The following is a 17,660-nucleotide window of genomic DNA, read 5'->3' on the forward strand; positions in this document are numbered from 1 at the left end:
AGGGGAGGCACTGGGGATTGAACCAGGACCTTGTGCCTGCTAGGCACATGCTGTGCCACTGAGTTACACCCTCCCCCTAAAAAATCATTTTTTGATGCTGTAAATAATCTATCATAAAAGTAAAAGAAGATTCCTGGTAGGTAAGGAAATGCAGGATCATTATAAATAGCTTAGAAAATCCAGCAGAACATAGGGAAGAGGATCAGGGTGACCCTCGATCTCACCCCAGAAGATAATCACCCTGGAGTGTCATGTGTCTGCCTGGATGCGTGTTGTTTTACAAAAATAAGAATCACCCTGGCTGAGCAGTTTTTATATCCTGCTTTCTCATCAAAGATTTCATCCTGAGCATTTTTCCACATTGTTAAAAACCCCTCAGTAACATCTGTTTTACTGACTCCATAGAAATTTTATCCTGGGGCTGCACCTGGTTGACCTAATGGTTCCCCTGTTAGGTGTTTATTCATGGTTGGTGGGTGTTTATTCTGCAAATTGGATATAAATGGCATACGTAACTGACAAATGGTATAAACCTTGAGCATGACAGGCGACAAGTGGTGTCACACGGTGTCTTTTTCAGTAGCGTTGCTTGTATTATTAGTGAGGTTTAATTTTTAGAAAATGTTTATTAGCCATTTCTGCAGGGGGTTAAATGATCTGTCTTGTGTTTTACCAGTCTGCAGGAATCTTAGTAATTCTTGAAGATTTTAAAGAAGTGTTTTAAAGGGTGGGGGATACTTGTGGCAAATATACTTCCAAGGTTTGCTTTTCATTTCTTATTTTATATTTTTTAAGCCCCAAAACATTTCATATTTTAAAAATTGAGTCTATCTCTCCTCCACTGGTGTCTTCCATTGTCTTTTAAGCTGTAAAAGGGTTTCTCCATCCACAGGTCACACATCACCTATATGTTCTTTTTTTTTTATCATTTGGATGTTAACAGTGAACGAACTTTTTTTTAAAATTGCAGTGTAGTTAGTTACAATGTGTCGATTTCTGGTGTACAGCAAAATTAACAGTGAACTTTTGAATCTTCTGTATCCACCTGGAATTTATTTTGATGTCTAAATATGTCACTTCACTTACCTGTGAGTTTGTCATGCCTTCACATGTTTAACACCTGTATTGAGATACACTCCACATACCACAAAGTGTACAATTCTTTGGCTTATGGTATGTTCACAGTTGTGTAACCATCACCACGGTCAATTTTACAACACTTTCATCATCTCAAATGGAAATGTGTACCCCTTCACAACCACTCCCTTTTCCCCCCTTATTCCTCAACCCCTGGCAACCACTAATTACTTTTTGTCTCTGGATTTTCCTTTTTGGGACATTTCATATAAATGAAATCATACAACACGTGGTCTTTTGGGTCTGGTTTCTTTCACTCGGCATAATGTTTCTGAGCATCATTCATGTTTTAGAGTGTGTCAATGCTTCGTTCCTTTTTGTGGCTAAGTAATATTCCATTGTGTGGTTAGACCACATGTTCTTTATCCATTCATCAGTTGATGGGCACTTGGGTTGGACTTTTGGTTATTAGGAATGCTGCAGTGAAGATTAGTGGACAAGTGTTTGTTTGAACATGTGTTCTGAATTCTCTTGGGTGTATAATTAAGAATGGAATTGCTGGGTCCTGATAGAACTCTGTTTAACCGTCTGAGTTTATTGGACTGTTTTCTGAAGCAGCTGCACCATGATGTCTTCATTTTTAACTTGTCTGTGATTATCGTCTTGGTTTCTTCTTTTACCTACATTATTTAGGAGGACTTGTCATTTGTTTTTATTTCAGTATGTATTTTTTACTTAAGTGCTTTTTTTTTCTTAATCACATCTAGTATAGTTATATTCTGATTTTTTAAAAAATAGAGCCTATCTGATTTCAGCTCTTTGGAACTTGGTAAGGTTTTTCTTGTGGCAAATTCGTTTGTGTTGTTAGACAGGAAACCAGAACAGACGAAGCACTAGAATGAGTGGCCTTGGGGACACACACATACACAGAGAACTCAGAGAGGTTCAAAGATTTCTGGGGAAGTCTCCCCCACCCTCCAGAGGAGGGTGCCCCTGCTGTCTGCCCTCCAGCATTGTTGCTGTACATACAATGTCAACTCTGAGACGTCTGGGGCTGTCCATTTTGTTTTCAGTGCACCCTCTCTACCCGCTCCACCCAGGCACAGTGCATGGATTCTGCTCAGTAAATGTTTTATTTATTGAGTGAGTTCACTGAGGAGGGGCACACTGAGAGAAGACCTTCCGAAGGGATTACTACATTAGAAATTGGAATAAAATTTAAAATGGGGCAGGAAACTTTTGGAGGTGATGGAGAACCTTATGGCCTTGACTTTGGTGTTTCGTGGGTGTATACTTTCCTAACCTACCCAGTGGTATTAAACATGTACAGCTTTTTATGTCAGTCATACCTCAATGAAGTGCTTTTTAAAGGAATTATTAGTGTTAGCAGGACTGGCCAAAGGATGTATGGGACCAAAAGCTGAAATAAAGATATAATAATAACTATTAATAATGTATATATTTAAAATAGATATGAAATGTCAAAATTAATCAAATGATAATAGCAGTAGTTGGTATTCTTTGAGAGCTTACTCCAGCCATACCAGGCACTGTGCTGGAACCATGTGTGCATTACTCCCATTTAACCCCCATGACAAATACCAAGGGGGACATTGTTATTAGGAAGCCCATTGAACAAACGAGGCTCAGAGAGGTTAAGACAGTTGCCCAGGGAAACCACAGCCATTGAGGGGCAGAGCCAGGATTTCATCACAGGTTGCCAGGTTCCTGAGCCCAGCCTCTTGACTGTACTGCTTCCTCAGCAGGTGATAGTGACCCACGAGGTAGAGGAGACCAGCGTGAGCCCAGAGCTCCTGGGGTGAGCACTTGGGACCATGACAGGGCTAGCCAGCAGGTGGGGCCTCCTCTCAGGGAGGGTGAGCCAGGGCTCGGGGTCCACAGGTCAAGGAGCTTCAAGCACTGGAGAGAGCCAGGGACCTGTGGGTGTGGGTGGCAGTTAAAGTAGCTGATGGTTATTGAGCACCTACTGTATGCTAGGTACTGTTCTGAGCATCAAACATGGATGAACTCATTTACTCCTCACACTATCCTTATTCATTAATTTATTTATTCATTCAAGAGTCATTTATTGAGCACCTACTATGTGCAAGGCACCATACTAAACAGTGGGGAAATAGCCATGAGCAAGACGAATGTGTTGGCTTGCTGGGGCTGCCATAACAAAGTGCCACAGATGGGGCAGCTTACACAGCAGAGATCTGTTCTCCCACCATTCTGGAGTCCTGAAGTCCAAAATCAAGGTGTCAGTGGGGCCATGCTCCTCTGAAGGTTCTGGAGGAGGAACAGTTTCAGGCCTCTCTCCCATCTTCCGGTAGTTCTTTGCTTGGGGCAGTGTGACTCCAGTCTTCACATCATTATCCCTGTGTGCGTGTATCTGTGCCCAAATTTCCCCTTTTTATAGGGACACCAGTGGTATTGGATTAGGGCCCACCTGCTCCCGTGTGACCTCATCTTAATTAATTACATCTACAGTGACTATTTCCAAATAAGATCCTATTCTGAGGTGCTGGGGGGTAGGACTTCAACATACAAAGGGGAGAGGAGGGAGCATAGTTCAACCTTGTAACAAACACCTAGAATGGTACCTGGCATATAGCAACTGCCTACCAAGTAATAGGTATTGTGACTCACAATTGATGACATCATCACCCCCCCACCACCATTATCATCACCATCACTACCACCGCCATCATCATCGCCACAACCACCACCATCATCACCACCACACCGCCATCATCATCATCACTACCACCACCATTATCATCACCACCACCACCACGACCACCATCATCACTATGACTATCACCACCACCAACGCCATCATCATCATCTCTACCACCGCCATCATCATCACCACCACCACCACCATCACCACCACCACCACCATCACCACGACCACCATCATCACTATGACTATCACCACCACCAACACCATCATCATCTCTACCCTGCTAAGCTACAGTCATTTCATCCCCAGGTCTTACAGCATCATTCAGCAAGACTCTTACACTTCCACAACATGAACTTCTCACCATTCCTCAATGTTTTAATCTGCCTTTTAAGCCTCTGATCTTGATCCAGGCTCCTCCCTCCTCCAGGTTCTTCCCCCAAAGACCTGACCACTGATTCTCCCCCTAGACTACACTCAGTGTCACCTTTCAGAAGTCATCCCTGACACCCCCTAAAGCTGCCCAGGTGCCCAGAGAATTTTGTTCGTACCTTCAGGACAGTATTGACCAGACTGGTTTTCACCTGCTCTTCCTGTGAGGAACTGGTTCTTGAACCTTCTGTGTTTGTACCCGGCACCCCGCAGCTCCACGGGGGCTCAGGACAGTTCGGCGAACTGCTCCATCCCACCCGGGGTCTGCTTTTGCTAGGCTCTGATGGACATGTTGAGTCACTGGGTTGTGATCATTTTACCTTTGATTCCTTCTCTGTTTCTCAAACGTGTGACTTTCTGCTCTAAACAGCCTCCCATTTGTTTTATTTCTTTGTCAGAGGACCATCCCAATATACTTAGGCACTGAGAAAACTATGAGTGGCTGGTCCCTTCAGAACGCTGCACCTTGTTGAAATCACTTCAGATACATCCAATATGCCTTCCCTAAATCCTCGTGGCTTCTCCAGCCATTCCTCCAGACCTCTGAGTGGTTGTGGGTTTCCTCTTACAGGAGTCAGTGACATTCAGGGATGTGACCGTGGACTTCACACAGGAGGAGTGGCAGCATTTGGAGCCAGCTCAGAGGGACCTGTACAGAGATGTGATGCTGGAGAACTTCCGGAACCTGGTCTCACTGGGTAAGGGGCAGCTTTGCTGAGTTGGCCACCATTGGCCTTTCATGTGAGGACTACAGAGAAATAAGAAAAAAAGATTGACAGATTTGACTACGTAGAAAGTTTAAATCACTCTATTTGAAGCTAAAAATAAAGTTGACCAATGATGAACTGGGGAATAATATTTACTACATGGATAACGGTCAAAGGATTATAATTATATAAAGAGCTTCTAATAATAAATAAGGAAAAAATGATAGACCAAACCTATGAGCTGGCAATTCATATATGTGAAAATACAAGGAGTTACACTTTATAGAAGGTTTTTAAACCTTTCTGATAGTCAAAGAGATACAAATTGAGTTAGAGATACAGTTTTTGTTCATGACGTACACAGAAATGGGAAAGAATGATAATAGCCTGTATTGTGAGGGTGTTGGGAAAGGGACTCCCATTTTAGGAGGAAAAGTTGGGACAACTCTTTTGGAGGGCAGTTTGGCATCATCAACAGAATTTTGAACAATTCCACTTTTATGGATCTATTCTTAAGAAATCTTTGTGTAAGTGTACAAAGTTTTCCATAGGAAGAAAAATAGAGACAACGTGAATGCCCACCTGCACAAGACAAGGTGACGTATCAAGGTGTATCAGTGTGATGAAAACCATGCAGCTTTTCCAAGATGAGCACTCTTTGTAGGCACTGATATGGAAAGATGTCCCTTGATGAAATACTAACTTTCAGAACTAGAGTATGATCCCATTTCTTTAACAACTTTTAACAAATACAATTAACCTACAGTTAACTGAGCGTTTGGAAAGTGAGCAGTTTGATGCATTTCGGCATCTGTATACACTTGGAAACCCATCCCCATGGTCCAGACAATGAGCACATCCATTACCCACCAAAGTTTCTCATGGCCCTTCATAGTACCTCCTTTCCCCAAACCCACCCCCCATCCCCCGGCAACTGCTCTGCCTTATGTCACTGTAGTTTAATTTGCATATTCCAGAATTTTAAATACATGGAATCATACAGCACAGACTCTCTTTTTGGTCTGATTCTTTCTCTTGGCATAATTATTTTGAGGTTCACCTATGTTGTATGTATCAGCAGTTCACTTTTTATTGCTGAGTACTGTTCTACGGATAGACGACAATTTGTTTATCTTCACTTGTTTTTTGTTTGTTTTCTTTTGTTTAGGGAGAGGTAGTTATGTTTGTTTACTTAGTTTTTAATTGACGCACTGGGGACTGAACCCGGGACCTCCTGCATGCTAGGCATGTGCTCTACCCCTGAGCCCTCCCCTCCCCCTTCCACTCACTTGTTGATGAATATTTTGAGTTGTTCCCAGTTCTGGACTATTACAAGTAAAGCTGCTGTGAACATGGAGGTACACGTTTTCCTGTAGGCATATGCTTCCCTTTTGCTTGAGGAAACACCAGTGACTAGAATGGTTGGATCATATAGTAGGTGTATATTTAACTTTCCAAGAGGCTGCCAAACTTTTTTTCCAAAGCAGTTGTACCGTTTTACATCTCACACCAGCAGCGAGTGGGAGTGTCAGCCACTCTGCGTGCTCGCCAAAACTCAGTGCGCTCAGCCGGTCTCATCTCAGCCCCTCCCGGTGGTGTGTCCTCTCACCACGTCTTGGTTTCCGCCTGATACTGAGACTCCTCCCGTGTGCTTGTTTGGCACGTGTATACTCTCATCAGTGAAGTACCTGTTCAGGTCTTCGGCCTGTTTTATTTAGTCAGGCAGTTCATTTCCTTACTGAGTGCTGAAAGTTCTGTATGTGTTCTTTTATTATTACCATTCCTAACGTAAGTCCTTTATGAGGTGGATGCTTTGTGAGTATTTTGTCCCACTCTGTGGGTAGATTTCTCTCCTTCTTGATGGCATCATCTGGAGCACATTTTTCATTCTGACGTGTCCAGCGTATTTATTCTGTTGCTGTTGCTTGTGCTTTTGGTGTCATATCTCAGGAGGTGCCCGACCCTAGGCCGTGAAGATTTAGTCCCATGTTTTCTTCTGAGAGTTTTATCATTGTAGCTCTTCATGTATGTCTTTGGTCTGTTTTAAGTTAATTTTTGTGAATGATGTGAAAAAGGGACCTAGGGTCATTCTTTTGAATGTTGATATGCAGGTGCCCCAGCACCATTTGTTTCAAGAGAAGTTTTTAATTCAAAGTCTGGTTGATCAGTTACTTCTCTTAGGACTCATGCTTTTTGTGTCATATCTTAGAAATCTCTGCCTATCTCAAGGACACACAGGTTTTCGTCTATGTCTTTTCCTATAGGTTGTAGTTTTAGGTTTGTTTTGTCCTGTGAATCCTTTAGAGTTAATTTTTGTAATGATGCAGAATGTTAATCGAGGTCCACTTTTTTTGGTCAGTTTGTGTCCAGTCGTTCCTCCACCATTTGTTGAAAAGACTGAATTTTCTCCACTGAATTGCCTCTGCACTCGTCAAAAATCAGTTGCCCACGTATGTGTGGGTGTAATTCTGGACTCTGTTCTGTTCCGCTCTTCTCTTTGTCTGTCTTGACAGCAGTACCACGTCATTCTACCTGCCCTCACTTTCGCCTTTACGACTTGTGTTCGGTCTGGGATGACTTAATCTCCACCGACCCTTCCGGGTGTCCTGCCCGCTGCCCCATGAGCTCGATGGAGCGAGTTTCGTGGCTGGGTGCTGTGAGAAGCCGCTGTTCCCAGCCCTGCGTCAGCTCCGGGGCCTGTTTTCAGATCCTCCCAGGTGGTTTTTCCCCAGCCTTGGGCAGTTTCTGTATGTGCACGTTCCGACCAGTAACCTGAGTACTGGAGGGAGGGCCTTGCAGATCTCCAGAGCCCTCTCTCTGCACAGCTTTCCCGCCAGGGCTCTGTCCTGTGAACTCCACCTGCCTCTCTCTGTCAGTCCCATCTCCTTGACTCAGGGGTCAGCTGGGCTTCACCTCAGTTTCCCCTCCTGTGCCACAGCCAGCAAACTTGTACCGAGGATTGAACCCAGGACCTCGTGCATACTAGGCGTGCGCTCTACCAGTGAGCTACGCCCTCCCCTCTAGGGCCTGCCTCTTTTGAATCCTGTCTCTCAGGAATCACTGCCCTTTGTTGCCTGATGTCCAGTTTGGAAACCTTTGCTTTATATAGTTTGCCCTCCCATCCTCACCCCCATTACTTCAGGCTGGAAGCTGGAGGGAAATCTTATCCCTGTTATTCCCTCTTGGCCAGAAGCCCCCTTTTAGGGAAAAAAAAAAAGTATGTGTTCATAGGTTTATGTGCATACAGCTGTGTTGTGTATATCCTTTTTTTAAGTATGCGCTGGGGAAAAATAGTCTAAAAGTAGACGCCAAACTGTTATACTCAGGAGGGTGAGATTGCAGGAGACTTCTGTTTTGTAAGTTATTTTCTGATGTTTAATAACAAGTGTGAATTACTTTGTGATAAGCAATTGTAGAAATACAGAATATGGGAAAAGAACTCTGAAGTCCAAAAGAAAAAAAAAATCCACATTTAGACCAAACGGGATGAATAGCATTTTCAACATAAGTAGCTTTTTGCCAAAATGGCCTCTGCAGACGTTGTCCTGTTAATGTTTCCCTTGACAGGGGCAAGAAGGCCTACATCTGCGCTCCGTGGTCGCCAGCCATGCATGTCATCAAACACTTTGCTCTCTGCCAGTCTGATTGCTGAAAGCTATGTGGTGGGGTTGCTTTAATTTGGCTGACCTCGAGCTGTGTTTTCACAGCTTTTCAGGGGTAAGAGCTGATGTTCGCTTTTTTGCAAATGATCTCTCCTGAAGGGTTTTTTTTTAATTGAAGTATAGTTGATTTAAATGTTGTTTTAGTTTCAAGTGTACAGCAAAGTGATTCAGTTACATATGTACATATTTCTAGGTTATTTTCCAGTATAAGTTATTACAAGATACTGAGTGTAGTTCCCTTTGCTATATGGTGTACTTCGCTGCTTATCTAGTTTATGTACCATAGTTTGTATCTCTGAATCCCAAACTCCTAATTCACCCCTCCCCCCACCCCACATGGGCAGGAGGCAGTGGTGTGGGTGAGGGTGGCTTCTCAGTGGCAAGAGGAAAGGAAGGCTGACGGTGGGTCTGCTTTGGGGCCCACCGGGTCTGAGATGGGCTGGGGATGTAACACTGTCTATTTTTTAGATTCAACATATAGGTGATACCATATAATATTTGTCTTTCTCTGTCTGACTTACTTCACTGAGTTTAATATTCTCTAGGTCCATCCATGTAGCATCTCCTGAAGGGTTTTAATCCATGAAAGGGAGGCTGCCTCTTTTCCACTGCCCCTTAATTGTGGGATTTTGCTGGCATTCTGCCTTCAGCTGTCACATTGGTATTTATACCAGAAGACTTCCAGTTGTAGGCACAACCGAGACTCCCCTCTCTGCAGCCTCGGGCCAGTGTATGTCCCCAGCCCGTCTCAGACCCGGTGGGCCCCAAAGCAGACCCACCGTCAGCCTGCCTTTCCTCTTGCCACTGAGAAGCTACCCTTACCCACACCACTGCCTCCTGCCCCATGCCGCCATCTGCCCTAACACCTGGGCATCATGCTGTGCCCTAGGGTCACTAAGCCAGGGTCATTCTCAAGTATTTCCCAAATCCTTTACTTTGGAATGGGAAAGCATAACACAGCAAAACAGTGACCCACTGGGGCCTCTGGCTCTGGGGGCAGATGCTGGAGTCTCAGCTCTGCCTCTAATACGCCATGTGACCTTGAGTGTGTGACTTCATTCTCAGAGCCTCAGTTTACTTGTCTGTAAAATGGATATAATGTTACCCATACCTATGTGATCATCGGGACAGCAGGAAATAATACGTAGATTGCTCAGCACCTTGCTGGGTAGCTGGCAGGTGTGCAGTGAATGTTTACCTGGTACCCTCTGTGTGCCAGACACTGTAGGAGTCGGGCACCGGCCAGGGCCTTGCCCTCCTGGAGCTCACTTTCCACTGGGGGCCAGGGAAGGGGTTGGTAACAGATCAAGGAACAGACAAGTTGCCACAGGCCACAATGAGCACTCACAAGGAAATAGGCAAGAGGATAGTAGGCTGGATGGGGAGGCCTCCCTGTGGAGGATAGATGCTAACTGAGGCCTGAGGATGAGCGCCTATGGAAGGCGGGGCTTGGGGGTAGCAGGTGCAAAGGCCCTGAAGCAGGAAGTACTCATCATGGACAGGAGAGGGTGGGGGAATGATGGAAAGGGAACCAAAGGGCAAGTGTGCCTGACGGAAGGGAAAATGAGGCAGGCGTGGGCGGCGGTAGCTGGTTGGGAGAGGCAGGCCTGGCTATCTGTCCACGGGCCCATGTGGGAAGGCCTTGGCTCTGATTCTCAGTGCCTTGGGGAGATGGTGGAGGGTTTGGTCTAAGAAGATCCCCTGCCGCTGAGTGGAGAATGCCTTGTAGAGGGCAGAGGGTGGAGACTGGCAGGCCTTGTTGCATTTCAGCAGGAAGTCCGTGGTGCCTGACTAGATCATTGGCTGTATTGGTGGAAAAATTATTTTTTCCTCAAGCTGTTTTGCATATTCAGTGGCACCTAACAGTCTGGATGATGGGCGGGAAGGCATGAGTCAAGAATGACTGCCAAATCTTTTTTATTTTTAAATTTTATTTTTTAAAAAATTGTGGTAGAATACACATAATATAAAATTCACCATTTTAGCTGTTTTTAGGTGTACAGTTCAGTGATATTACGTACATTCATATTGTTGTGCAGCCATCACCACCATCCATGCCCAGAACTCTATTCATCTTCTCGAGCTGAAACTTGGTCCAGTTAGACACTCCCCATTCGCTCCTCCCCCAGCCCCTGGCACCCGCCATCCTCTTTCTGTCTGTGAATTTGACTCCTTTGGGGACCTCATCGGAATGCCCTTCTGCATCTGGCTTATTTTGTTCAGTCTCTGTTGAGCCTTTCTGTTTATCCTTTGGGGGGAAGGTGGGGGTTCTGAAATCACAAATTTTACATCAGATGTGCTGGGTTTGCCACATCCAAGAGGGACACCAAGTAGGCTTTTGAATATTCCTCAGCACAACTCAGAGGGGAGGTCTGGGCTTGGGGCGTACACTTGGGAGGTATCAACATATAGAAGACGCTGAAGTCCAGACTCCTTTGGAAGGGCTGTGAAGGCCTGGCATGATTTAGGGGAGGGGTCTCAAACTCAAGTGCTGGTCAGGGCAGGTGGGGGTTAAGTGGGGGATGGGAACAGCTGTTGCTTGGCTCCTGCTGCCTATAGGAATGACGGCTCCGTATGGCCGTGTCTTCATTCTTCTCACAACATTCCTGTGGAAGATCTCACAATTTTTAAATGTTGGCAGTGAAGCCACTAGGTTCATTGTTCATGAAGCAACACAGAGTCTGGAACTCAGACTGGAAGCAGAAACTACCAGGATCCACGTAGGAGGGGACTGGAGACTGCTTGGCTGTGATTACCAGGGAGGGATGGCTCTGTGGAGAGGTGGGTCTGGAACCCACCCCACGGGGCACCTCTCCCTCCAGGATGGGCCGCACAGGAGGGGAGGGAGGCCCACAGGGCAGGGCAGGGAAGGATCGAGCTGAGCTGGTGGGCCGGAAGACGGGGGACAACCAGCATATGCCACGTTAACATCAGCTGTATTGTATCATTTCTAATAACAATCTAAACAAAAAATGCTCTGAGAAGCATACCTGGTTGGGGATATTCAGGACGAGCCCTGGAGGTGAGGGACCCCTTGCAGTAACTCCTTCCTCATGTTTGCGGGAGACTTCTGACCTGCCCCTTCCAAGCCTGGCTTCCCTCCTGTTTCTCTCCTCCAGTGTCTCTCCTCCGAGCTCGCGGAGGGACATTTCTTGTTATCGGCTCACCTAGGTGGGTTCTGCCTCCTTAAACCACGTGTGTCGTCAGCGCCTTGCTTTGCACTTAGCTCGTCCGTCTGTGCCTTGTCGTTGACCCACCGCTTGTTCGGGAAGTTCCTTCCTCCCAGCACTAACCACGTGTGTATTTCGTCTTCTCCCCCCTCCCCGCCCCCCCAGACTTGGAAACTAGACCTGAAATGAAAGAGCTGGACCCACAGGAGGACATTCTGGAAGACAGACCATCTTTTGGGGTGGTCGCAGGAGGACCCACGAGGAAGGGTGCCTGGGGTTCTGCCTTGGACGGCGCACGGACGCAGGGTGCCGGGGTGGAGGCGCAGCGGGGAACCGTGCGGACCCGTCCCGGGGGGCTGGAAATTTCCCAGGAGTTGGCCCCTCCCGGATGTCGGGAGTTGCAGGCTTTCGTCAACCAGAGCTCCATCCCCGCCCCGTCCAGGTCAGGGGATCCAGGAGAAGCGAGGGGCCTTCTGCTTGCCGTGCGGGGAAAGAGCTTCACCAGGCACTCGGACCTCAGGAAACCCTCCAGGCTGGACGTGGAGAGGAAATCGTACGGCTGCAGCGAATGTGGCAAGGCTTTCGGCCGCAGCTCCTCCCTGATGAAACACCAGAGGATCCACACCGGGGAAAAGCCCTTCCAGTGTGACGTGTGCGGGAAGCACTTCCTGGAACGGTCGTCGCTCACCATCCACCAGCGAGTCCACACGGGCGAGAAGCCGTACGCGTGCGGGGACTGCGGCAAGGCCTTCAGCCAGCGCATGAACCTGATCGTGCACCAGCGCACGCACACCGGCGAGAAGCCGTACGCGTGCGGCGTGTGCGGGAAGGCCTTCCGGAAGACCTCCTCCCTCGCCCAGCACGAGCGGGTCCACACGGGCGAGAAGCCGTATGCGTGCGGGGACTGCGGCAAGGCCTTCAGCCAGAACATGCACCTGATCGTGCACCAGCGCACGCACACCGGCGAGAAGCCCTACGTGTGCGGCGAGTGCGGGCGCGCCTTCAGCCAGAACATGCACCTGACGGAGCACCAGCGCACGCACACGGGCGAGAAGCCGTACGCGTGCGCGGACTGCGGCCGGGCCTTCAACAAGAGCTCGTCGCTGACGCTGCACCGGCGCAACCACACGGGCGAGAAGCCGTACGCCTGCGGCGAGTGCGGGAAGGCCTTCAGCCAGAGCTCCTACCTCATCCAGCACCAGCGGCTGCACATCGGGGTGAAGCCCTTCGAGTGCGGCCAGTGCGGCAAGGCCTTCAGCAAGAACTCGGCCCTGACACAGCACCAGAGGATCCACACCGGCGAGAAGCCATACGCCTGCTACGTCTGCAAGAAGCACTTCACCGGGCGCTCGTCGCTCGTGGTGCACCAGATGGGCCACACTGGTGAGAAGCCTTTCGCCTGCGGCGAGTGCGGGAAGGCCTTCAGCCAGAGTGCCTACCTCATCGAGCACCAGCGGATCCACACCGGGGAGAAGCCCTACAGGTGCGCGCAGTGCGGCAAGGCCTTCATCAAGAACTCCTCGCTCACGGTGCACCAGCGGATCCACACCGGGGAGAAGCCGTACAGGTGCGGCGAGTGTGGGAAAACCTTCAGCCGCAACACCAACCTCACGCGGCACCTGCGGATCCACACCTAGGGAGGATGGGCACCCCTCCCACCCCGAATCTACGCCAGGTGGGCGGTCAGTGCAGGGAGCTCCAGCGTGCGGGGCCGGGCGGCGCAGTGCTGGAGAAGCCCCGCCCCACACCGCATGAGGAATGCGGGGGTCGTGGGTGGGCTCCTGGTTCACATGCATGAACCTCAAACACGCAGCTGGACAGGGCGTCCGTGCCGACGCAATGGAAAGCAGGCGCCGACGTTGTAAGGTTGGCTGTGGCTGGTAACTCGCAGGAGCTGTGGAACCTAGGGCGTCAGGGTTCCCAGACCCAGCTCTCAGTAAGTCGTAGGCGCTTGGATGGGGCGTTTGGAGCCTCTGGTCTCCGTTTCTGATAGTAAAGAAGAGGGGCCTGGAGGAGGTGGTTCCACAAGAGAACGTGGGGACAGTTCCCCTCGTTTGTCACACACCCACCCAGGTCTAGTCCAGACGTCAGGTTGTCACCATCTGTGAGTTTCTTCCACGGGTTAGAGCTGGAGGGCCCTCCGTCCTGCACACCCCAACCCCCCTGCAGTCTCTCTCAGCCGTGCTGGAACCCCCACCCCCAGCTAGTAAGCGGTAGAAGTTGGCAAGTTGTTCATGAAGGGGAAAAAATTTTTTTTCAGTGGCAGTAACAGTAACCGCTTCAGATGCCAAAGTTTCTCATAGTGGTCTGTTAAAAATTTTTTTAAATAAAACTTTCCATGATTAAAACAAGTGTTTGAATAAAGGGAGGGAGGAAAATAGCTCAGTGGTAGAACGCATGCCTAGCATGGAGGAGGTCATGGGTTCAATTCCCAGTACCTCCATTGGAAAGAAAAAAAACTTTTCATGAAGGGAGACAGTGTCATTTTAAAGAGAGATCCGGGGACCAGAAGTGCTGTCGGAGGCAGTTTCAGTGCTGGAGGGATGGATACCGACAGGCCTGATCCTCAGGCCTAAACACTTAATGGATTCAATAAGGCTGTTCTCATACTTACTTTTGCAGTTAAATGTGAAGGCATTTCCTAAGGCCCACCTGAAGCTTCCTGTACCTAGAGTTCCCCCGGCTTCCTCTCTCTTTGGCCTTTCCACCACCCTTTTAATTTTCATGTTCTCTGTTACTCATCACAAACGTCCTGGCATTTCTGCATGTTCCACACTTCCTGACACTGGTGTGTATGAAGAACAAATGGTTCACTTTAAGCAATCACTTATGTCAGTCAGCACACTTGGTGTTACCAGTTGGTAAAGCAGCCACTCATCCACACATAAACATGGAGAGTTTTTTGAATATCTGGCCGGGCTTGGGCATCAGGGTGGGCTTGATCCAGATGCACGGCAGCAGAGCCACAGCTCTAGTTCCCTGTGGTTCTCTTTCTCTTCTCACCCTGGCCTCAGGCTGGCTTCCTTTGTGGTTTCATAGTTGTTCCAGCAGCTCCTCTTGACATATCTTCTCAGTCACGTCCAGATGAAAACAAATCTCTTCCACTCATTGGCGAAAAAAAGCCCTAAGCTTCATTCTGTTGGACTCACTATGAACTGGTTGCTTGGAACAGGGAAAAGCCATGTGCTGATTAGGCTTAGATCTGGGGCTTCTGATCCCTGAAGTGTAGCTGTGGAAAGGGAGTAAAGACTGCCCAGATCAGCCTGAAGCCAGTGTCCAACCTTTACATGGGCGTGGGGTCGATTCCACCTGGATCACAATTGGGAAGAAGTGGGGTGACACGGATAAGCTGGCCCCAGGGCCATCATGCCACTGAGAGTTAACGTTTAAAGGCAGATGGGCTCTCTGGCTTTTGTGGTGACAGTGAGGTCCTGCTGCATGTGACATTTTCTTCGGGAAGCCCTCTCATTGCCATGGTCAACAGGAGGACCCTCAGTACCATCTGTCCTCTGTGCTCTCTCGACCCAACCATGGGATGGGGGCAGGGCAACAAGGACCAGGCTCCTCGGGTCATCCAGAGGGTGCCCAGAGAGGCTGAGAAGCTCCAGGCCACTACTACTGTACCTGCGTAGCTAACGCACCTTTGTCCCCACACTTCTATCCCTGTTGGCAAGACCAGATGTCACATGAGCAGGTTTCCTGCCTGGTGTGGGGTGGCTGGGAGAGTGACTGTGACCCACAGGGTAAGTGTGAGGGTTGTAAGAAGAAAAGGTGAGCCCCAGCTGTGACCAAGCAGGTTCCATCTAACCCTCTGTGCTACAATTTCCTCTTCCTTAAAATGGGGGTGGTGGGCATCTACAGAGTTGATTGGATGGGGTAACGGGGCACAGGCTAAGCTGCTGTCACAGGTGGACCCGGCAACAGAGCCCCCCACCATCTCTCTATCTCTGTCTCTGTCTCGCTCCTGCTCCCCCACCTCCTCTCTCTCAGTCTCATACCAAAAACCCACCCTGTCCCACTCCTTGTGGCCACTTAGGACCCACACTCCATCTGTCCCTGGAAACACAGGGCTGGTAGGAGCTGGTTGCTAGCACACAAGCGTTCCAGCAGCAGATCAGGGGAGACAGCCTGGAGGAGGTGTCTGACCAGTGTCTTAGCACCAGGACCAGGAGTGGCCCGATCTCTCCTGCACGCATGCCGTTGGCAGCTGGGAGGCCTACACGGAGGCTGAAAAGTGTCTTCCTGGTGTACATCCAGGCCCAAGTGGAGACGAACACCTGTTGGCAGGTTGTATCTTCAAGCAGGGGCATGAGACATGGTCTTTCAATAAAACCAGCACGTGGAGCCTGGTAACACCTTCTAGTCCCTCCTAGGAGCTGAGAGGCCGAGTCTCTGAGCAGTCTTCACCCTCCTCCTGAGCTCCCCTCTCATGAGATGAAACACTCGGCCTCTCCCTGCTGGACCTTTCCACACCCCACCCGGTCCTCTCACAAAATGGGAACGCCTGGGGAGGAGAGATGTGGGAAAGACGTGCCCCCTTTTCTCTCAGTGCTGCTTGGTCCCTGGGAGGTTGGGATGGGATGGGGTGACAGACCTTGGATGGAGACAAACCCCAGGGAGTAATCAGAGGCCCATGGTCACCATCCAGCAGTATTCACTGAGCGCCTGGACGCAGATCCGGAAGGTGGTGATGGGGGTTCAGCACGAAAAACAAATGAGGTTCCCATGTGTGGAGCTTGCATTCTAGACCCAGGAGACAGACAACACATGAGGTAAGAAAGTATAAGAAAAGGTTTGGGGTAAAGTTGGGGCCACGGAGAAGGATACCGCACGACGAGGCAGCAGGGCTAAGTGAGGCTCGGTGAGATCGGGAGGTTAGGAAGGCTTCCGAGGAGCGGACGCTTTTTGACAGAGACTGGAAGAAGGAAGGAGGGGGTCCATCCCAGAGGGACCAGGGGAGGGATCAGAAGTCTAACACCGTTTTTATGCGGCAGAGTGTTGAGGGGAACACCTTATCATAATGCTTAACATTTCTTGAGCACATAGGATGTGCCAAGGCCTCTTACACAAAACGACAGTGTTTTCTTCACACCAACACTGTCCCATTAGACAGCTGGGGAAGCTGAGGCTCAGAGAGGCTTGGAGACCTGAGGGAGCTCGTGTTGGGGTGTGAGGCCACATCACCGCGGAGCCCGAGCACACTGCCCCCGTGGTTACCCGCTGATGCAGTCTTCATGAGACTCCCAGGAGGAAGACAAAGAATATTCTGTCACGTTAAATGGATTACTCGAGATCATGAAAGTTAGTTAACACTTGTAAAACCTTTAGAAAAGAACCTGACATACAGTAAGTGCCCATTCATCATAGTGCTTGGGTGCTGTTACTCTTACTGCTACAACCAAACCAGCCCTCCTTCAGTAAATGAAGAAATGGGGGCAGGATAATGGGGCCAGAAAGGACAGGGGCTCTGAAGCCAGACTGCCTGTGTTCAAATCCAGACTCTGACCTTACTTGCTGTGTGGCTTTGGGCAAGTTTCCCAGCCTCTCTGAGTTTTACGTGTCAGCTTGTATCACTACTGGCTCTTATACAAGTGATTTTCAGTCACACATGAACCTAGATGTTGCTGTGAAAGCGTTTTGTAGGTGTGGCTAATAGCTGCAATCACTCAACTTTCAGTAAAGGACATTATTCTTGATAATGTGGGTGGGTCTCATCCAGTCAGGTGAAGGCCTTAAGAGCAAAAACTGAGGTTTCCCAGAGAAGAAAGAAATGATACTTTAGAATTAAAACATCAACTCCTGCCTAAGTTTCCAGGCTGCCGGGCTGCCGTATGGATTTTGGACTTGCAGACCCATAATCACAGGAGCTAGTTCTTTAAAAAAAAAATTAAAAATTAATAAAATATTGTAAATCAACTATACT

General features: G+C 48.7%; 1 protein-coding gene across 3 annotated transcripts in view; it reads left to right on the forward strand.

The window, feature by feature from the left end:
- Positions 1 to 17,402, forward strand: part of ZNF470 (zinc finger protein 470) — a 43,299-nt gene extending 25,897 nt beyond the window's left edge. For all 3 annotated transcript variants that reach the window (XM_010991520.3, XM_031457293.2, XM_031457294.2), the window contains 2 exons: positions 4,770 to 4,896; positions 11,903 to 17,402. In XM_010991520.3, the coding sequence (XP_010989822.2) occupies positions 4,770 to 4,896; positions 11,903 to 13,374 (1,599 nt within the window). In that variant the 3' untranslated portion in view covers positions 13,375 to 17,402. The remainder of the gene's footprint in view (positions 1 to 4,769; positions 4,897 to 11,902) is intronic.
- The last annotated feature ends 258 nt before the right edge of the window (positions 17,403 to 17,660 follow it).

Source organism: Camelus dromedarius, chromosome 9, assembly GCF_036321535.1.
Source record: "Camelus dromedarius isolate mCamDro1 chromosome 9, mCamDro1.pat, whole genome shotgun sequence".
NCBI lineage: Eukaryota > Metazoa > Chordata > Mammalia > Artiodactyla > Camelidae > Camelus > Camelus dromedarius.